General features: G+C 40.5%; 1 protein-coding gene across 6 annotated transcripts in view; it reads left to right on the top strand.

Moving 5' to 3' along the window:
- Positions 1-4,032: 4,032 nt before the first annotated feature.
- Positions 4,033-22,486, top strand: part of CD46 (CD46 molecule) — a 56,497-nt gene continuing 38,043 nt past the window's right edge. For 2 of the 6 annotated variants that reach the window (XM_081224294.1, XM_081224297.1), the window contains exons 1-3: positions 4,035-4,291; positions 19,992-20,180; positions 20,535-20,637. In XM_081224294.1, the coding sequence (XP_081080420.1) occupies positions 4,171-4,291; positions 19,992-20,180; positions 20,535-20,637 (413 nt within the window). In that variant the 5' untranslated portion in view covers positions 4,035-4,170. Of the gene's footprint in view, positions 4,292-19,991; positions 20,181-20,534; positions 20,638-22,486 lie in introns of all 6 variants that reach the window. The other 4 variants (XM_081224295.1, XM_081224296.1, XM_081224298.1 and 1 more) reach the window with 4 other exon arrangements.

Consider the following 22,486-nt stretch of genomic DNA (forward strand, 5'->3'; position numbering starts at 1 on the left):
CTATCACATCAGTTATCTATGGGAAATAGTGTATATATTAATGATGTCTAAAGTATTATATAGCTAACTTGTATTATTGAGCAATTCTTTTCACCCCTGGCCTTACATTTTTCATGTGAAAAGCAGGGACTGGAACAACCGGTCTCCAAAGCTGTTCCCAGTGCTAACATTCTAATTTTGTTTCGTTTGACTTTTTGTACAGTTAAGTGTGAGATGTAAGTTAGTTTAAGTCTGTGGGGTTTTTTGTTTTTTTTGTTTTTGTTTTTGTTTTGCAGTACGCGGACCTCTCACTGTTGTGGCCTCTCCCATTGCGGAGCACGGGCTGCGGAGGCACAGGTTCAGCGGCCATGGGTCACGGACCTAGCCGTTCCGTGGCATGTGAGATCTTCCTGGAATGGGTCATGAACCCATGTCCCCTGCATCGGCAGGCAGACTCTCAACCACTGTGCCACCAGGGAAGCCCAAGTCTGTGATGTTTAAATGCACTGTCTCCACCATTATAATGCAAGGAATAAAAAAAAATTATGTTTGCAAATGTACTTATGGAATATGGTTTGTAATATATTTACTTTTTAAAGCCTTGAAAAGCCAAGAGGAAACAAAATGAATATGTGATCCTTATGAGAAATCCCCTCCTTTCTGTACTTGACTGGGTTCAGAATCCCTGTGTTGGGTGTGGCACCACAGTAATGCTCTTAAGGTTAACAGCCAAGTAAGAAGATCAGTTTGCTGGCAGGTGCCTACCAGGTGCGAGTAGAGGTGGCAGAGCTCCCAGGACCAGCATCAAAAAGGTGGCTTAACTATCCTCTGTTTAGCCATTCTCTTTCAGGTTTTCACAAATAACTAACCTGTAAAGCACCATGACAGGGGAAAGCCTCTTCTCAGAGCATTCACAGGCCCCTTCATGCTGCTACCTTCACCTCTGAAAAGCAAAATGTAAATATACCAATTTAGGAGGCAAAGGATCGTCTAACATTGTTTTATTTAATGAAGTCCCCCTCGGGTTAATGACATCCACAGACACCTCCCTCCACCTTACCGCCATTCCTAAAGCTTACAGGAGAGCTACTACGTAGCTTAAAACCTGGTCTACAATCATCTTCTCCATTCTCTCCTTATTTTCCTGTTTGCAGTTTTACAAAATCTTTAGGGGGAGTTGGAGGAACCATTAGGGTTTGAGCCCCTACTTCAGTCAAAGCCTCGACTCTTGAGTTCTATTCCTCGCAGCACCTTAGGAAGTTCACAGTCAATACTCTCCCTTTGAACTCAGTCACTAAAATGACCTCAAGGCTAAGGGTTAGACAGTAGATCCACTTCATAGGTCAGCTTGCCATGCCTGATTTAGGAGTTTTCTGTGCAGACAGTTGTAGACAAATCCTTTCAGAGACAAATTCTGCTTGTTCCCAGTACCTAACATTATTAAACTCAAAATTTCTCAGAACTTTTCCAGCGTTGGGTAAATCCATGCTGGGGAGGATTGGCAGAGACATGTTAAATGCACTTGACAGCAATGCCCATTTATTTCATTCAGTATTTAACGGGTATTTGTTATGCACCTGGTGTAGGTCTAGAACTGTCTCAGCACTGGAGATACAGCCAGAAAACTATCCCTGCCCCATGGAGCTAGTCCAGAAAAATAGGGAATTAGGCTCAAAACCTTTCAAATGGAGCCTCAGTTGGGTCGAATCAAAGTAAGTTAGAGAAATCTATGTGAAAGTCTTCAGTTATATTAAGAATGGCTTGATGAAACACAGGTAAAGAAATTTCACTGATTGAAATAAAATTCCAGTAAAGCCCCAGTTCTTGAATCTAATCTAGCATTTGTAACTAGTAAACCATTGCTAGTCATATTTTTTTCCCTTTTAAATTTTCTGATGAGAAATAAAAACTTACTTCCAAGACTAGAAATAGATGGGAAAGTTTTTTTCAACTTTATTCAGATATAACGGACATATAACATTAAGTTCCAATAGTTACAGAGAACATAAATAGATCCATTTTAAGTGCCAACATTGAACCACAGAACATTTCTGTTATATCACTGTTTTACAACTATAAGAAATAACAGAAATGATAAGTCCCCCTCATTGAGTTTTCTATTCACTGTCTCCTTAATTGTACCTCCTTTAATTGTCATCATGGAGTGTCTGGAGTTTATAATCCAAGACACTAAGGTGTTTATCTAATACATCACCTCCACACTTAGTATCTTGTATGCCAGATATAAGAATCCAAACATTGTGTTGGTGTGGGAGGAAACGGAAATTCCATAGTTTGCTGAACTCAGAAAACCTTTAGTACATCTCAGATATAAAGTTGTTTAAATATATATAAAATTCTCTAATTGCAGAAGATGCATTTGAGATTTACACGAAGAGCTTCCATTTTCTTACCATCCTCTCATACCTTAACCCTATGTGATACAGGTTCTATTCCCACCATTCTATGAACAAAAGAACAGGTGATATACAGGCTGGCTTTTTTTAAAAGTGTTTCTTTCCCTGATTCCAAATGTAACAAAGGTCAATACAGAAAAAAAAAAGCACACAAAAATGAAATATAGATAAGCTTATGAACTGTTAGTTAATTTGGACTTATTTCAAACTAATCTCTTTTTAAGTGTGCCAGTATACTATTTTGTTTTAATAAAAGTAATGACAAAAGGCACACACCGATTTGGAGTTTGCTTTTTCTACTTACGAATATACCATAGTTTCTCATATTTTTTTTACACTGCTTGCTGCGTAGAAATTCATTCCATAAAGCTGCCTATCAAAAACTCTTATACTTCTGCTAGACATTTAAGAGTTTATATTTTGTTCAAAATTATACATCTTTGCTCACAGCTCTGATGATATCTTTGGCATAAACTCTAAATGAAACTAGTGGTTTAAAATTCATGTCCATTTAAAATTGTAACGCATGAGAAAGTTATGTAAACTAAAACTTTGAGGGTGCTGCCCCCCACTCCACCCCGTCCCCAATATGTTTACACACTGGTTGACCTTTTTATTCTTTGCCAGCTAATACGAAGAGAATGTCAGCTCCTTTGTTTGCTGTTTAAATCCGGTCATGTTACTTTCCTTTCCTTTTACTAGTCATACAGGTTTACTCACAACTCTACAAATAAATCTTACTCATTCTTATTTCCAGCATTGAGAGATTGGTTCACCAGAAAAGGTGTCACTCATCAATTCCTACCCATCCCAACTCTGACGACATTCATTGCTTCCAGAAATATGGCACTTAATGCACCCTTGTCCTTACCCTTTTCATGCATGTATATGTCATCTTCAATAAAACATTTAGTCGTTCGAAGGCAAGGCCGTAGAGTTGAGGCCCAATATGCTAATGGCCCGGTGTTGTTTAATAATTTACCTTCCCAGGGGTGCTCTCCTGGGAATACAGGTGAGACTAATTGACTTTAGCAGTTGGGAGAGCAACAGCCAAACCTTCCATGTTTTTGAAATCTATCAGGCCATGAGAGGCTTCAGTAGCAGAGGCTCAACCACGGAAATCTCAACTATTGTCCCGAATTATGCCTGACTAATGCCAAAGATTGAGCAAGGGCCCAGGTATCCGGACAGTCTGGAGTGCCCCAGGTCCAGACTGGAGTCCTGAGGGGTGTCTGCCCCACAGTGACCCACTGCCTGGGCTCTAGTTTCTATCTTCAGCTCGATGAGTTTTACTCTTTAATCTAGCGTTCCGGAAAACTGACAATGCTGACCTCGCCAACCCTTGCTTCCTTTCCACCCTTCCTGTATAGGGTGGTAACAGTCTTTACGAACAGGCGGTGAACAAGCCATTTCTCTCAAACCGCAGCTGTGCTTCCGTGTAGGTCTGCAGAAGGAGGAGCCAGGTACAGCCAGGGTCCAGCAGTGAGGCATAAAGCGGCCCGCGCGCAGGGACTGTTAGACCCTGGCAAGCGCCACGCCCCGCCTCTCCAGGCCTAAGGGCCACCCCCAACACCGAAGCCCCGCCTTACAGCCCGCCTATTGACCCGGCAGGCCCAGTCCATAGAGTCACTTCCGCCCTGGGCTCTGTCCAGGCCACGCCCGGCTGCGTCACCGCAGTTGACGGTTTGTGAGTGTGCGGATTCTTATCTCTTGGTAACCGGACTCAGAAAGATCTCTCCTGAGCTGTTTCAGGTTTCTCCCTGACCTCCCGAAAATGACGGCGTCTTGCTCCTCTCGCAAGGCATACCCCTACCGCTCCGAGAGTCCCTTTTCTTCTAGGTGCTTCGTTGGAATTCTTTTGGTGGCGCTACTGCTCCTGCTTCCCATATCCTCCGGTAGGAGCCTGGAGAGGGTGTCCGCACAGGCGGCGAACTGGAGCGGGGGGGGGGGCAGGCCGGGTCGGGGGGCAGGCCCACTGGAGCCGAGGGTTGGGGGAGCTTTGCTTGGTGGCTCGGGGCGGTGGCTCGGGGCGGAGGCGCGGGGCTGAGTCCACCCGGGGTCGTAAGGAGTTAGGGTAGAAGGTGTGGCCAGACTGTCCCCGGCTCGTACCGTGTGGGGACCCCGGGGGGTGGGGACCACGTAGTGGCCGAAGAGCAGGCTTGCTTGGTGGCGTGGCTGGGGTTTACCCGGGGCCAAGCTGGGTCTCTAGCAAAAGCCTGCACGGTGTTTCCGGGACTGATCAAGTCGATAAGGGAGCGCCAACCCGGGGCTGGTGGTGAAGGCTTGCTCTTGAGTTGCCCAGGTGCCTGGGGATGTTGCTAGGCTGGTGCTGTGCTCGTGGGGAGAGTTTGCCCTGTGTTCCCTGGGCGGGATGACGCCTTGTGCCCTGCTGGGCGTGGTTAGGGGAGCCCAGGCCAGGTGTACGCAAGTGTGTGCTTTGAGGAAATGGCCAGTGCAGCCGAACCGAGTGTGGGACAGGGAAGCTTACTACTTGCTTTAAGTGGGCCTGCGGAGCAGATGTTGTGCCTGTAGCACTCCGGTGAGAGCAGGCTCTGGGAGCCTGGGATTTAGAGGGTTTGGAAGTGGGCAAGGTGCTTTTTGTAAATAAAGTTAACAGGAAACTTGGTACTGGAGATCGTATTGATATTGATTTGCAGGTTCTTCTTTTTTTTTTTTCTTTGCAGTAGAGTTATCTTCCTGTTCTCATCCAAAAGACGGTATTCAGTTCTATTACCGAATGGCTTTTTGGCATTGCTTTCCTTCTTTCTGAAGGTTGGGTCATGTTTGAGGGTATATCCGAAGCAACCTAAAAAACACTGGTAGCCACATCTACGGAAAAATGAGTATCCTAAGAAGTGAACCAGAAATGGTGGTAATCTGGTTTTCTCCTATAGCTCATAAACTAAACCTGAAGGCCCAACCACTAAGTTTGTTTCATGTTTCACAGAAAGCACTTTGAAGTACATATATTCTAAAAAAAAAAGGCATGCTGGGCTTCCCTGGTGGCACAGTGGTTGAGAGTCCGCCTGCCTATGCAGGGGACACGGGTTCATGCCCCGGTCCGGGAAGATCCCACATGCCGCGGAGCGGGTGGGCCCGTGAGCCATGGCCGCTGAGCCTGCGCGTCCAGAGCCTGTGCTCCGCAATGGGAGAGGCCACAACAGTGAGAGGCCTGCGTACCACAAAAATAAAATAAAATAAAATAAAGTCATGCTTATTGTATAAAACTTAGGACAACCATTTTTAATACTTTGGTAGATTTCCTTTTGTCTTTATATGTACATATGTTTTCATGCCCAAGTTATTTTTAGGATCCTATTACGTATACGGTTTCATTAGCAGCATTCATTCAACAAATACTTGACTTCTATATGCCAGGTCCTGTACTGGTCCTGAGGATACACTGGTGAGCAATAACACACCATTCCTATTTTCATGATCCTTATTTCACTATTTGTCTGCCTACACACATGAATATATGCAGGGACTGTGTTTTGCTTACTGCTATACCTCCAGTGCCAGGCACACATTAGGAAATCAAATATTTGCTACAATTTATTGGAAGTGGTAGACAGTAGCCAAAACATAATACTAATGAATATGTTATAACCCAAGAGAAGTACCCAGGAGGAAAGGAGCATGATTCTCTGACAGCATTTAACAAATGACTGGTGGAAGGGAAGACATTTCTGTTCATCAAACAAGCCAAACTCTGCCACTTTGCCTTCTGTACTTGCTGTTCCCTTGGCCTTGGGACATTCTCCTGCCTCTAGCATAGTTGGCTCCTTCTTATTCTTCAAATTCACTTGTGATATTACCTTCTCAGAGGGACCTTCTCTGACCCACTATTTCCAGTAGAGACACATGTTCCAGCTCAATTACCCCCCTAACTGGTAGTCACTCTCCCAAACTGTTTTCTGTTCTTTCCTCACTAGAATGCAGAGATCTTGGCTGTCTTGTCACACTTGTGGTTCCAAGTGCCCAATTTTTTGCCTAAGTGTCAACACTCTTGTATAACTCTCAAGTACCAGAAGATTAAAGGTGACATTCGGCTGGGGCTTAGAGCCCAGGAAAAACTTCTCTTGCTTCCAGGAGGAAGCAAGAGAGCCATGCTTAGGATGGCCTTTCTTTGGTGCCTAAAAAGCTAAGGCAGGAGCAGCTGGGGGTCAATCTACCTTCTCCTGATAGTAGACTCCTCAGGTCTCACCATACTCGTCTTGCTTATTACGGATCATTTTAAAAGTTTATTTCTATGCCGGAGAGGTGTGGGGGATGGAACAGCAGTGCTAACAAGAAATTAAAAGGAATTTTTTTAAAGAATAATAATGTTTAGAATAGGCTTAAAGCTAGAAGTTGAAGGATATGATGAGAACTATTTAAAATAGAGGGGGGCTTCCCTGGTGGCACAGTGGTTGAGAGTCCACCTGCCGATGCAGGGGACACGGGTTCGTGCCCCGGTCCGGGAAGATCCCGCATGCCGCAGAGCAGCTGGGCCCGTGAGCCATGGCCGCTGAGCCTGCTCGTCCAGAGCCTGTGCTCTGCAATGGGAGAGGCCACAACAGTGAGAGGCCCGCGTACCAAAAAAAAAAAAAAAAAAAGTAAAATAGAGGGAATTCTCTGGTGGCGCAATGGTTAAGAATCTGGGACACGGGTTCAATCCCTGGTCTGGGAAGATCCCACATGCCACGGAGCAACTAAGCCCGTGTGCCACAATTACTGAGCCCGCGTGCCACAACTACTGAGCCCACGTGCCACAACTACTGAAGCCCGTGCACCTAGAGCCTGTGTACAGCTTCAGCAAGAGAAGCCACCACAGTGAGAAGCCCGCGCACCACTATGAAGAGTAGCTTCTGCTCGCTGCAGCTAGAGAAACCCCGCGCAGCCAAAAAGAAATGAAAATAAAATAAAATTTAAAAAATAAAATAGAGGAAAATAGGTAAATAAAATGAATAGCATGTACTGTGGAAGATAACAAAACTAGAAATGGAGGAAAAACAAGGTGAAGTTTAAGGCTGAAAGGTAAAATCAGGATAGGTGGGAAACATAGATGAGGTACAAATGAGAACTTACTATACTGGGCAGGGAAAGTATGTGGGTACAATAAATATTTCACTGAAGCAGCTCATGAGGAGAAGGTTTTGTAAGTGGGCAGTGTGTGCTTGGGAGACTTGCCGTCTCAGAGGTAGTTGCCAAATGGTAGGGGATCACAGAAGGGACCAGTCTCATTCCTCCAGAATGGGTCTGCTTTTTGGAACAAAACCTACAATTTCCTTTTATGGGTGGTCTCTTCTGCCTGTTTTAGGTCTGTTCTTTCTTCCTAATGAAAGAATCCAAGATCAATAAGGGCTTACACAGTAGTTTCTTAGTTTCTTACTCTACATATTACAGTGCAGGGAGAACAGTCCTTATCTGGTCAGTTGCTAGGTTACATATACTGGGAGATATGAGACAAAAGAAATTAGGTGGTCAAATATTTCTCCAGTGCATAATGCTTTAAGATGATTATTTTCAATATTAGATTCATTATACTATATTCTTTACCATTGGTTTCTGTTTAACAGCAGTGGTTCTTTGAGAACCAAAGTTTTTTGAATAACAGCTATGAGGGACATACTGTGTGAGGTGTTGTGCCCACATGGATGAATGGAGTCCACTGGTGAGCTGAGACATCCATGCAGAGGAGAGTCCAAGAGAAGAGGACTGGTCACTGCCTCCCCAGGATAAGCAGAAAGTACTTCCCAGAGGAGATGTCGAGTGGATTAAGTCAAAGAAGACAAGACTTGAACAGGAGTTGCTCCTGAGCAGGAGGAAGGGTGTTCAGAGCAGAGGGAGCATTGTGAGCTCAGAGATGTGGCACGGCTCGGGGCAGCCATGGACTGCCTAGTTACGCTGTGTGGCAGCAGTAGGGCAAAGGAGGCAAGAGGAAGGCAGCGGTGTAGATCACAGAGTGAATAATTGTGAAAAGAACAGGATAGGTAGCAATGAACAAACATCATAATAAAAATCACCTGTTGGTTTTGGGCACCTTGACTTGACTTAGCAGAATGCAAATCTAAACCAGGGTTGCTTTGATTTCCCTAGGCTCAGTATAAGACCATTTCTTGAGGACTAAATTGCAGACAGAGTGTATTGGTGTAACCATGCAAGGTTTCCAGGTTAGAGACAGTGATGGGAAATGGTGTTGGCAGTAGAACTAGGCTGCTTGGCTTCACTCCTGGGTCTGGTACCTTCTGGGAATGTATTCTTAAGCAAGTTACTTCATGGCTCAGATTGGTCATCTTAAAGAGGGTGAAATAGTACCTAACTCATAGGATGTTTATGAAGAGTAAGTTAGTTTAAAAGGACTTCAAATATGGTTGGTACAGGTAGTGCTTAAATGTGCTATTTCCAAAATAATTAATATCATCTCTTTTGTTGTTAGAAACAAGTTCTGGGATCTTTCATACCATACCTTAGGGAAAAAATGTAACCAACAGGACTTGGAGTTCTCCTTTGAGAATGTTAAAATGCCATTTCTAGTCATAGCAGTAATGGAGCATGGGTTCAAATAAATAAAGCACAAATATTTTGACATAAAAAAACTCTGATAAAGGGAAACATCTGTAACTAAAGGAATGGAAAAAATTTGAGGAAAGGCATACAAAAGCAAAGAAAAATGATGATTTTCGGATATCTCTGGAACAGGTTGGCTGAACAGTATAAAGAATTTGAATTTTGATCCAAGAGTGCAGAGAACTGATAACAGTGCTCCTTCAGCTCTGGCATTAGGAACTAGAAATGCAGTGAAGAATGAGACAATGGCCCTCAAGAAGGGTACAGTCTCTTAGGGAGTACAAACAATGAACAATTACAGTATGAAAATTGCTATGAAAGAAGTAAATTGGGGCTCATGAGGACACTTAACTGAATTTTCTGGGTGAGAGTTGTTAGGAGCCTCTGGGAAGAAGTGGAATCTGAGATGAAACTGAAGGATGAGTGGGTGGGAGGAATGGCAGTCTCTGGTCAAAGCTGAAGTAATATGATGCAAGGAGGTCTAGAGTGCTAAAGTAAGTTGAGTAATTTAATGGGCACTACTAGTGGAATTGAATGTGGCTTAGAAGAGTGTGCAAGAGTGAGCGGATATTAAAGCTCTGTTAGCCATGTCAGGGATCCTTAGACATTATCATGAGGGCAACAGGGAGCCGTTGAAACATATCTGACTTGGAAGGGCCTTGGTCCTAGTATCATATCAGTATTACTCTGGTGGCAGTGTGAAAATGAACCGAATGAAAGGTGGCAAGACCAGTAAGGAGACCTATTCAGAAACTCTTGTAGCAATCCAGATAAGAAATGATAGTGGCTTGAATTAGAAGTAAAGGTGGAAACAGAGAGAGGGAACAGGCATTTCAGTTGTGGAAACCATGTATCTTGTTTGCTGGCTTCATTATGTTATTTGAGATAGTGTGACACATTCCAAGTGGAGCTGTGGGGAGGCAGTTGAACACATAGACTTGGCACCCCAGCTAAGATCTGGGATGGAGAGAGGGATTTGGGATGCAGCTGTCATCAGTTGTAATGATGTCATGAGAGTATACATTCTGACCCAGGGGGATTTGCAGAATGAAAAGGAGAGCTCGTAGAATAACCCATGAGGAACGTCACATTATGCCATCAGACAGAGAAGGAAGAGCAACCAGAGGACAGGCTGAAAACCAGACTGGTTTGCTACCTGGAAACCAAGGAAAAGAGCTTTATAGGCACAAGGGAGCAAAGAGAGAATGAACAATAGCTCCCGATGTTATAGACAGGGTGATTAAAATTACTGAGGGAGAGAGTGCTAGGATGAATTTACTTAGAAGGTGGCTACTTAATTATTTCGAACATGGTTTATGTGATTTTTTTATAGGTCTAGAAATGAGTGGAACGTGAGAAATAAAATTGACAGGTATAGATGTTAGAGCGTCCATTCTGAGGAAGCAAAGAAAATTTGAAAGTAGGTTGTGTAGAGTGAGAAAAGGGTAAGATTCATCAGGATTCATTGAGGTTCCGGTTTGGGTCAGAGACGATGATTTTCTAAAGGTACCACCTGTGCAGGGGTGTGGGTGTGTGCTTATGCCAGAGAGTTATTTTTAACTTTTGCAAGCAGGTAGAGAGTCCTTGCATAATTTTGTAAGTGTACAGAAGGTGAACAGTTTTCTTGATCCATATTAGGGACTATTTCACCTTCCTGAAACTCATCTGGAAAATTGGGGAATTTTCTGAATGCAGCCTATCATATGATATAATGGATTCTGTTATTAAAGTATAGCATTGCAGCCTAATAATAATTATATTGTAAACTCTCTAGAAAAAAAGCTCAGTCCATATACTATTTTTCTGATGCTCGGAATGTTTAGTTTGAAAATCCTCATAGGAAAAACGAATTCAGTATTCTGAGCAAGAGAAGAAGATATTTGATTATAAAACAAGTATGATATTGGACCCAGTTATTACAGTATATAAAGCTTGTAATCAACTGATTGCCAAAGCAAATGTTCTAAACTGCACATTGTTGAAGGCATGTCTTTTGCGATGCATGTTATTGGGAAGAAATACTTCAGGTTAGTTGAATAGATTGAACCATCCAGTTGACATTTCTTTTTCCATACACAGCACTGTATGTGAGAGTCATATTAGGAATTCTCTCTTCTTTTTATGCCTTCAAGATAGTTACTGGGGGCTTCCCTGGTGGCTCAGTGGTTAAGAATCCACCTGCTACTGCAGGGGACATATGTTCGAGCCCTGGTCCAGGAAGATCCCACGTGCCGCAGAGCAACTAAGCCCCTGCGCCACAACTAGTGAGCCTGAGCTCTAGAGCCCATGACCCACAGCTACTGAGCCCACGTGCCACAACTACTGAAGCCAGCGTGCTTAGAGCGTGCGCTCTGTAACAAGAGAAGTCACCGCAGTGAGAAGCCCGCGCACTGCAAGGAAGAGTAGCCCCCACTCGCCGCAACTAGAGAAAGCCTGCGCGCAGCCATGAAGACCCAAAACAGCCAAAAATAAAAATAATTAATAAAGTAAATAATTTATTTTAAAAAAAGACAGTTACTGAAATTGAATACATAAAACAAAGATCACTTGTATAATTTAATCACATGCATGCTGTTACTTGATTTCTTTCTTGGTGCTTCCAGGATATTCTAGAATGATATGTGTTTTTATCTAAAATGGAATTATATAGCATTTCTAGCCCATTATTTCCTATTGTAAAATGAGAATGTATGGCTCAGGGTATTCAGTAAATTTAATGTTATTAATAAAATTCAACTCTTTACTAATCTTTTTAAAAAATGCTTTTAATAACTATGGCTTTTTGTTTGTTTTTTGCTTTTGCCTTGTTTTGGGCAGTTGATTCAGGAGCATTCATGTAACAAGATCAGCATAGTGGATACGTTCAAAACATTTGCTAAATGCTGAAAGAATTTCAGCACATGATGTAAATGAAATGTTGGACAGTGTATTGAGAGAGGAGTTTAGAATTTAGAATAAGATGTAAAATATTTCACTTGTTTAGACTCTTGACCATTCTCAATCTGAAGACCAAATTCCAGGGAGTAAGAAAGAAAAAAGTTCCTCAGGGACCAGAATAGGTCTCTCTCCTTTCTCCTTAGGTTCTTTTTATTTTTTATTTTCTTAACACCTTTACTAGAGTATAATTGCTTTACAGTGGTGTGTTACTTACTGCTTTATAACAAAGTGAATCAGCTGTACATATACATATATCCCCATATCTCCTCCCTCCCACCCTCCCTACCCCACCCCTGGAGATGGTCACAGAGCACCAAGCTGATCTCCCTGTGCTATGCGGCTGCTTCCCACTAGCTATCTGTTTTACATTTGGTAGTGTATATATGTCCATGCAGCTCTCTCACTTCGTCCCAGCTTACCCTTCCCCCTCTCCGTGTCCTGAAACCCATTCTCTACATCTGCGTCTTTATTCCTGTCCTGCCCCTAGGTTCTTCAGAACCATTTTTTTCCTTTACATTCCAAATATATGTGTTAGCATACGGTATTTGTTTTTCTCTTTCTGACTTACTTCACTCTGTATGACAGTCTCTAGGTCCATCCAGCTCACTACAAGTAACTCAATTTCGTTTCTTTTTATGGCTGAGTAATATTCCGTTGTATATATGTGCCACATCTTTATCCATTCATATGTCGATGGACACTTAGGTTGCTTCCATGTCCTGGCTATTGTAAATAGAGCTGCAATGAACATACGGTACACGAATCTTTTTGAATTATGGTTTTCTCAGGGTTATATGCCCAGTAGTGGGATTGCTGGGTTTATGGTAGTTCTATTTTTAGTTTTTTAAGGAACCTCCATACTGTTCTCCATAGTGGCTGTATCAATTTACATTCCCACCAACAGTGAAAGAGGGTTCCCTTTTCTCCACACCCTCTCCAGCATTTATTGTTTGTAGATTTTTTGATGATGGCCATTCTGACTGGTGTGAGGTGATACCTCATTGTAGTTTTGGTTTGCATTTCTCTAATGATTAATGACGTTGAGCATCCTTTCATGTGTTTGTTGGCGATCTGTATATGTTCTTTGGAGAAATGTCTATTTAGGTCTTCTGCCCATTTTTGGATTGGGTTGTTTGTTTTTTTGATATTGAGCTCCATGTGCTTGTAAATTTTGGAGATTAATCCTTTGTCAGTTGCTTCATTTGCAGATATTTCTCCCATTCTTACGGTTGTCTTTTCATCTTGTTTATGGTTTCCTTTGCTGTGGAAAAGCTTTTAAGTTTAATTAGGTCCCATTTGTCTATTTTTGTTTTTATTTTCCTTACTCTAGGAGGTGGGTCAAAAAGGATCTTGCTGTGATTTATGTCATAGAGTGTTCTGACTATGTTTTCCTTCGAGAGTTTTATAGTGTGTGGCCTTACATTTAGGACTTTAATCCATTTTGTGTTTATTTTTGTGTATGGTGTTAGGGAGTGATCTAATTTCATTCTTCTCCATGTAGCTGTCCAGTTTTCCCAGCACCACTTATTGAAGAGGGTGTCTTTTCTCCATTGTATAGTCTTGCCTCCTTTATCAAAGATAAGGTGACCATATGTGCGTGGGTTTATCTCTGGGCTTTCTATTCTGTTCCATTGATCTATATTTCTGTTGTTGTGCTAGTACCATACTGTCTTGATTACTGTAGCTTTGTAGTATAGTCTGAAGTCCAGAAGCTGGATTCCTCCAGCTCTGCTTTTCTTTCTCAAGATTGCCTTGGCTATTTGGGGTTTGTGTGTCCATAAAAATTGTGTAATCTTTTGTTCTACTGTCAAAACTGCCATTGGTAGTTTGATATGGATTGCTTTGAATCTGCACGTTGCTTTGGGTATTTTATTCATTTTCACAACGTTGATTCTTCCAATCCAAGAGTATGGTATATCTCTCCATCTGTTTGTATCATCTTTAATTTCTTTCATCAGTGTCTTGTAGTTTTCTGCATATAGGTCTTTTGTCTCCTTAGGTTGGTTTATTCCTAGGTATTTTATTCTTTTTGTTGCAGTAGTAAATGGGAGTGTTTCCTTAATTTCTCTTCCAGATTTTTCATCATTAATGTATAGAAATGCCAGAGATTTCTGTGCATTAATTTTGTATCCTGGTACTTTACCAAATTCATTGATTAGCCCTAGTAATTTTGTGGTGGCATCTTTAGGATTCTCTATGTATAGTGTTATCTGAGAACAATGACAGCTTTACTTCTTCTTTTCTGATTTGAATTCCTTTTGTTTCTTTTTCGTCTATGATTGCTGTGGCTAAGACTTCCCAAACTATGTTGAATAATAGTGGTGAGAATGGGCATCCTTGTTTTGTTCCTGATCTTAGTGGAAATGCTTTCAGTTTTTCACCACTGAGAACAATGTTGGCTGTGGGTGTGTCCTCTATGACCTTTATTATGTTGAGGTAAGTTCCCTCTATGCCTGCTTTCTGGAGGGTTTTTATCGTAAATGGGTGCTGAATTTTGTTGAAAGCTTTTTCTGCATCTACTGAGATGATCATATGGTTTTTCTCCTTCAATTTGTTAATATGGTTTATCACATTGATTGATTTCCATATATTGAAGAATCCTTGCATTTCTGGGATAAACCCCAGTTGATCATGGTGTAGGAACCTTTTAATGTGCTGTTGGATTCTGTTTGCTGGTATTTTTTTGAGGATTTTTGCATCTATGTTCATCAGTGATATTGGCCTGTAGTTTTCTTTCTTTGTGACATGTTTGTCTGGTTTTGGTATCAGGGTGATGGTGGCCTCATAGAATGAGTTTGGGAGTGTTCCTCCCTCTGCTATATTTTGGAAGAGTTTGAGAAGGATAGGTGTTAGCTCTCCTCTAAATGTTTGATAGAATTTGCCTGTGAAGCCGTCTGGTCCTGGGCTTTTGTTTGTTGGAAGATTTTTACTCACCTTCTCAATTTCAGTGCTTGTGATTGGTGTGTTTATATTTTCTATTTCTTCCTGGTTCAGTCTCGGAAGGTTGTGATTATCTAAGAATTTGTCCATTTCTTCCAGGTTGTCCATTTTATTGGCATATAGTTGCTTGTAGTAATCTCTCATGATCCTTTGTATTTCTGCCGTGTCTGTTGTTACTTCTCCTGTTTCATTTCTAATTATATTGATTTAAGCCTTCTCCCCTTTTTTTTGGTGAGTCTGTCTAATGGTTTATCAATTTTGTTTATCTTCTCAAAGAACCAGCTTTTAGTTTTATTGATCTTTGCTCTTGTTTCCTTCATTCCTTTTTCATTTATTTCTGATCTCGTCTTTATGATTTCTTTCCTTCTGCTAACTTTGGGGGTTTTTTGTTCTTCTTTCTCTAATTGCTTTACGTGTAAGGTTAGGTTGTTTATTTGAGATATTTCTTGTTTCTTGAAGTCAGATTGTATTGCTATAAACTTCCTTCTTAGCACTGATTTTGCTGCATGCTATAGGTTTTGGGTCGTCGTGTTTTCATTGTGATTTTTTTCTAAGTATTTTTTGATTTCCTCTTTGATTTCTTCAGTGATCTCATGGTTAGTTAGTAGTATATTGTTTAGCCTCCATGTGTTTGTATTTTTTACAGATTTTTTTCCTGTAAGTAATATCTAGTCTCATAGCGTTGTGGTCAGAAAAGGTACTTGATACGATTTCAAGTTTCTTAAATTTACCAAGGCTTGATTTGTGACCCAAGATACGATCTATCCTGGAGAATGTTCGAGGAACACTTGAGAAGAACACGTATTTTGTTGTTTTTGGATGGAATGTCCAATAAATATCAATGAAGCCCATCTTGTTTAATGTATCATTTAAAGCTTGTGTTTCATTATTTATTTTCATTTTGGATGATCTGTCCATTGGTGAAAGTGGGGTGTTAAAGTCCCCTACCATGATTGTGTTACTGTCGATTTCCCCATTTATGGCTATTAGCATTTGACTTATATACTGAGGTGCTCCTATGTTGGGTGCATAAATATTTACAATTGTTATATCTTCTTGGATTGATCCCTTGATCTTTATGTAGTGTCCTTCCTTGTCTTTTGTAACATTCTGTATTTTAAAGTCTATTTTGTCTGACATGAGAGTTGCTACTACAGCTTTCTTTGGATATCCATTTGCATGAAATATCTTTTTCCATCCCCTCACTTCCAGTCTGTATGTGTCCCTAGGTCTGAAGTGGGTGTCTTGTAGACAGCATATATATGGGTCTTGTTTTTGTATCCATTCAGCCAGTCTTTGTTTTGTTTGGAGCATTTAATCCATTTACATATAAGGTAATTATCCATATTTATGTTTCTATTACCATTTTCTTAATTGTTTTTGTTTGTTATTGTAGTTCTTTTCCTTCTCTTGTGTTTCCTGCTTAGAGAAGTTCCATTAGCATTCGTTGCAAAGCTGGTTTGATGGTGCTGAATTCTCATAGCTTTGCTTGTCTGTAAAGGTTTTCATTTCTACATCGAACCTGAATGAGATCCTTGCTGGATAGAGTAATCTTGGTTGTAGTTTCTTCCCTTTCATCCCTTTAAATATGTCCTGCCACTCCCTTCTGGCTTGGAGAGTTTCTGCTGGAAGATCAGCTGTTAACCTTATGGGGATTCCCTTGTATGTTATTTGTTGTTTTTCCCTTGCTGCTTTTAATATTTTTTCTTTGTATGTAATTTTTGATAGTTTGATTAATATGTGTCTTGCCATGTTTCTCCTTGGATTTATCCTGTATGGGACTCTCTGCATTTCCTGGACTTGATTGACCATTTCCTTTCCCATTTTAGGGAAGTTTTCAACTGTAATCTCTTCAAATATTTTCTCAGTCCCTTTCTTTCTCTCTTCTTCTTCTAGGACCCCTATAATTCGAATGTTGGTGCATTTAATGTTGTCCCAGAGGTCTTTAAGACTGTCCTCAATTCTTTTCATTCTTTTTTCTTTATTCTCCTCTGTAGTAGTAATTTGCACTATTTTATCTTCCAGGTCAGTTATCCATTCTTCTTCCTCACTTATTCAGATATTGGTTCCTTCTAGAGAATTTTAAATTTCATTTATTGTGTTGTTCATCATTGTCTGTTTGCTCTTTATTTCTTCTAGGTCCTTGTTAAACGTTTCTTGGATGTTCTCCATTCTATTTCCAAGATTTTGGATCATCTTTACTATCATTACTCTGAATTCTTTTCCAGGTAGACTGCCTACTTCCCCTTCATTTGTTTGGTCTGAGGGGTTTTTACCTTGCCTCATTCATCTGCTGTGTTTCTCTGTTTTCTCATTTTGCTTAACTTACTGTGTTTGGGGTCGCCTTTTCACAGGCTGCAGGTTCGTAGTTCCCATTGTTTTTGGTGTCTGACCCCAGTGGGTGAGGTTGGTTCAGTGGGTTGTGTAGGCTTCCTCGTGGAGGGGACTAGTGCCTGTGTTCTGGTCGATGAGGCTGGATGTTGTCTTTCTGGTGGGTAGGACCGCGTCCAGTGTTGTGTTTTGGGGTGTCTGTCACCTTATTATGATTTTAGGCAGCCTCTGTGCTAAGGGTGGGGTTGTGTTGCTGTCTTGCTAGTTGGTATATGGTGTCCAGCACAGTAGCTTGCTGGTGATTGAGTGGAGCTGGGTCTTAGGGTTGAGTTGGACATCTCTGGGAGAGCTTTCACTGTTTGATGTTACTTTGCGCCGTGAGGTCTCTGGTGGATCAGTGTCCTGAACTCGGCTCTCTCACCTCAGAGGCCCAGGCCTGACACCCGGCCAGTGCACCAAGACCCTGTCAGCCACACGGCTCAGAAGAGAAGGGAGAAAAAAATAAATTAATTAATTAAATAAAATAAAGTTATTAAAATTAAAAATATTATTATTAAAGGTTTTCAAACTTTTTAAAGTAATAAAAGAAAGAAAGAAAGAAGAGAGCAACCAAACCAAAAAACTAATCCACCAATGATAACAAGTGCGAGAAACTATACTAAAAAAAAAAAAAAAAAAAAGACGGACAAACACAACCCTAGGACAACTTGTAAAAGCAAAGCTACATAGACAAAATCACACAAAAAAGCATACACATACACACTCAGAAAAACATGAAAAGGAAGAAAAAATACATATCTATATATTTTTATAAAAATAGGGAAGAGAGCAACCAAATGTATAAACAAATCTACCAATGATAATAAACTCTAAGTACTAAACTAAGATAAACATAAAACCAGAAACCAATTAGATGCAGAAAGCAAACCCCAAGTCTACAGTGGCTCCCAAAGTCCACCACCTCAATTTTGGTATGATTCGTTGTCTATTCAGGTATTTCAGAGATGCAGGGTACATCAAGTCGATTGTGGAGATTTAATCCGCTGCTCCTGAGGCTGCTGGGAGAAATTTCCCTTTCTCTTCTTTTTTCGCACAGTTCCTGGTTTTCAGCTTTGGATTTGGCCCCGCCTCTGCGTGTAGGTCGCCTGAGGGCGTCTGTTCTTTGCTCAGCCAGGACTGGGTTAAAGTAGCAGCTGATTTGGGGGCTCTGGCTCACTCAGGCTGGTATAGGGAGAGGAAGGGGTATGGAATGTGAGGTGAGCCTGCGGCTGCAGAGGCCAGTGTGACGTGGCATCAGCCTGAGGCATGCCGTGTGTTCTCCCCGGGAAGTTGTCCCTGGATCTCGGGACCCTGGCAGTGGGGGGCTGCACAGGCTCCCAGGAGGGGAGGTGTGGATAGTGACCTGTGCTTGCACACAGGCTTCATGGTGGCGGCAGCAGCAGCCTTAGCATCTCATGCCCATCTCTGGTGTCCACACTGATAACTGTGGCTCGCACCCATCTCCTCCTTAGGTTCTTAACTTTATAAGAGTGGCCTCTGAATTCTTGTAGTCCTTTAGAACTTAATATGTCTCCATCACATTATTTTACATAATTTTTCTAACAGATTTGTTAGGTTATCAAGTACCCAGATAGTTAAAAGCAAGAGGGGGCTTCCCTGGTGGTGCAGTGGTTGAGAGTCCGCCTGCCAATGTGGGGGACACAGATTCATGCCCCAGTCCGGGAGGATCCCACATGCCGCGGAGCAGCTGGGCCCGTGAGCCATGGCCTCTGAGCCTGCATGTCCGGAGCCTGTGCTCTGCAACGGGAGAGGCCACAGCAGTGAGCGGCTCGTGTACCGCAAAAAAATAAATAAATAAATAAAAGCAAGGGGGCTTACTGTTGTAGAAATGACATTATTCTAGGGAGTAAAAAACTCCTTCCCTCAACACCCCCCAGAAAACCCCAGAAGTAAAAAATTCTAAAAGCATAACAATATAATAGCTTTACTGTTGGGGTATATTGGATAAACAACCCAAACAGCTACCTCAGGGAGCTTCTGAGGAATGAGCAATCCATTGATCTGTGAAGGAAAGTTAAATTATATTTAAAGTAATGTTGAAGAGAGCAAGTTGTTTTTTCATGTAATATTTTTCAGATAGTTCATTTTGATATTTACATGGTGTCTATTCATCACTTTTAAAATGCTCAATTCACTAATAGGAAACAAATGAAACGAAGTATTATTTTTTGAAATACTTCAGTCCATAATTATTTTGATTTATGAATCCCACAAGGCATATTTTATATTCATCTCTTTCCATAGCATGTCTTGAGTACCAAGTGAGTACAGATTGTAGTAGAAAAAGAAGGCATATGATCCCTGCCCTCCAGGACCTTGCCTTCTGAGAGGAAACTGAGCCTGAAATGACAAGTGATCATATGCTTGTGTTTCAAACTATGGAAGAGTAATCTGAACAGAGTGCTGTATACTGTAGGAGACCTCTTAGAGGAGAGGTGAGTTTTGAAATGAATTTAGAAAAAAGTGGGAAAGGATACATACCTAAAATGTATTTATATTTCAAAACTAAAAACGTTGATGCTATCTCTTTAATTTACTGTTGAATAAAAATTCATCTTATTCCCTAACAAAGCAAAAGCTAATAGGTTGTTATTTAATGTAAGTAAGGCACATACTCCACTACTATCACCAGTTGGGTAAAAGCATGGGACGGTCATTTAAAATCTTGCTAAGAACCTTTCCATTTATTCTGTACTACCTACCTGATGCCAGGCCACAGTCGCTGGCTGGTGAATGAGATAAAATATTTTTATGCTCTTCTTCTCTTATAACTAGATGCCTGTGGTGAGCCACCAAGGTTTGAAACTATGCAGCTCCGGGATGTCCCTAAACCCAGTTATAGCCCTGGGGAAAGTATACATTATGAGTGTCGCCCAGGTTACCAGCCCAAGCGTCCTCCTCTTCCTACCTCTGCTGTTTGTCAGGATGATAATACGTGGTCACTTCTCCAGGAGGCCTGTACAAGTAAGTAAACAAAACTTTTTTTTTTTTTTAATTCAAAAAACTTTTTTATTGCTCTAGAGATTTTTCACACATTTTAGGGTTCATGTTTTACGACTGAAATGGTTTTCTCATGTGAATGTAGGTTTTAGAGAGCAGTGCATTCAGGCTTTGAAAAATCTCCCGGGAACCTTTTTTTTCACAATTGGTTGCCTGGGTAAATGTGAACCTTCTTTGATGTTATAACAGTTAAAGAAAGAAAATAATAAAAGATAATAATATTCCCATGAATTCAAGTGAGCAATGTAGAATTTTGAATTTGATTCAAATCTGTTTTGAAACCAGTATAAAACAACGAATTTGAAATTTTCCTTTTAGGAAAACAGTGTCCTAACCTAGGGGATCCAGCAAATGGCCAAATAAAGTACCCAAATGGAAGTATTCTGTTTGGCTCACAGGCTCACTATGTTTGTAATGACGGGTAAGTAGAATGCTCCTTAGAGGAAATAATGTTATATGTTACTAAATCCATTTTCATTTTGCCTGTCTTCTTAAGCATTCCCACAAAGTTGATTCCATTTTGCTTTCTGTGTGACAAGTTTTACTGTAGCCAAATAACTCTTGGGCTTTTTATGGAGAGTGAAAAGATGTGTAACTAACTAGTAGAAAGAAATTTAAATTGAAGGAAAGTAAAATTGTATAATACTTGGTATATGTATTAATAAACCTCTCATAAGCATTAAAAATGTGTTAATCATGGTGACTTTTCCTTGACAACACAATGCACCCTATTTAAAATGGTCAATTCTCAGAGGTGAAATAGGTTTATGGAACTGGGAGGTAGAGTTGCCAACCGAAGATATTCTTATATCAAAGTAATCTGTAAGATGTCACGAGACCAAAAGTGACCTGGTAACTTAGACAATAATGTTGATCAAGATCTCTTAGTTGGAAAACCTTATTTTTAAAGCTACTACAAAGGAGTGAAGCATCTCAAAGAGAGCTACTGAGGATTTAATAATAGCCTTTGTTTTACAGGGCTCTTTAAATAGCATATGTTAGGGATACTGAACATTTATAAAAAATGTGAATTTAAAAGGTAAATGTAATATGCTATGGAAACACAACTGGTTTTTTAATATTGTCTATGTATCCTGGTAGTTTACTGAGTTTATTTATTAGTTTTTACATTGTGTGTGTGTGTGTGTGTAATCTTCAGGGTTTTTTCTGTAGAAGATTATATCTTCTGCAAACGTGATAATTTTACTTCTTTCTTTCCAAGGTAGAAATATATTTCTTTTTCTTGCTTAATTGCTCTGACTAGAACTTCTAATACCACGTTGAATAAAAATGGTAAAAGCAGTTGTTCATGCCTGTTCTGATCTTAGAGGAAAACTTGCAGATTTTCACCACTGAGCATGATGTTTGCTGTTGGATTCTCATGTATGGAGTTTATTATCTTAAGGCAGTTTCCTTCTGTTTCTAGTTTGTTAAGTATTTTTATTATGAAAAATATTGAATTTTATCAAATGCTTTTTCTGCCTCAATTGAGGTGACCATGTGGTTTTTTTTCCTTTCATTCTTTTGATGTTGCATATTACGTTGATTGATTTTTATGTGTTGAGCCATCTCTTGCATTCCAGGAATAATTCCCACTTGGTCTTGATGTTTAATCCTTTTAAAATGCTGCTAAATTGTTTGCTAGTATTGTGTTGAGGTTGTTTGCATCAGTGTTCTTAAGGGATAGTGGTCTCTAGCTTTCTTTTCTTGTAGTACCTTTATTGAATTTTGCTATGACCGTAATGCTTGTCTCATAGAATGGGTTTGGAAGACTTCCCTCCTTTTCAGTTTTTTGGAAAAGTTTGAGAAGGATTGGTATTACTTCTTTAAATGTTTGGTAGAAATCACCAATGAAACCATCAGATCCAGGATTTTTCTTAATTGGGAGAATTTTGATTACTGATTCAATCTCCTTACTGGTTACAGATCTATTCAGATTATCTGTTTTTGTGATTAACTCTTGGTAGGTTTTGTGTTTCTAGGAATTTGTCCATTATATCTAGTTTATCCATGTGTGGCATAAAATTGTCCATAGTATTCCCATAATAGTTTTTATTTCTGTCAAATCTATAGTGATGTTCCTGCTTTCCTTTCTGATTTTAGTAATTTGAGTCTAATCTCTTTGTTTTAGTCAATCTAAGGGTTTGTCAATTTTGTTGCATTTTTTGAAGAACCAACTTTTAGTTTCATTGATATTCTCTCGTTTCGCTCTTTTTGTTGTTGTTGTTTATCTCTGTTCTAATCTTTATTATTTGCTTCCTTCTGCTAAC

Source organism: Mesoplodon bidens, assembly GCF_964165515.1.
Source record: "Mesoplodon bidens genome assembly, chromosome: 2".
In the NCBI taxonomy this organism is placed as follows: Eukaryota; Metazoa; Chordata; class Mammalia; order Artiodactyla; family Ziphiidae; genus Mesoplodon; species Mesoplodon bidens.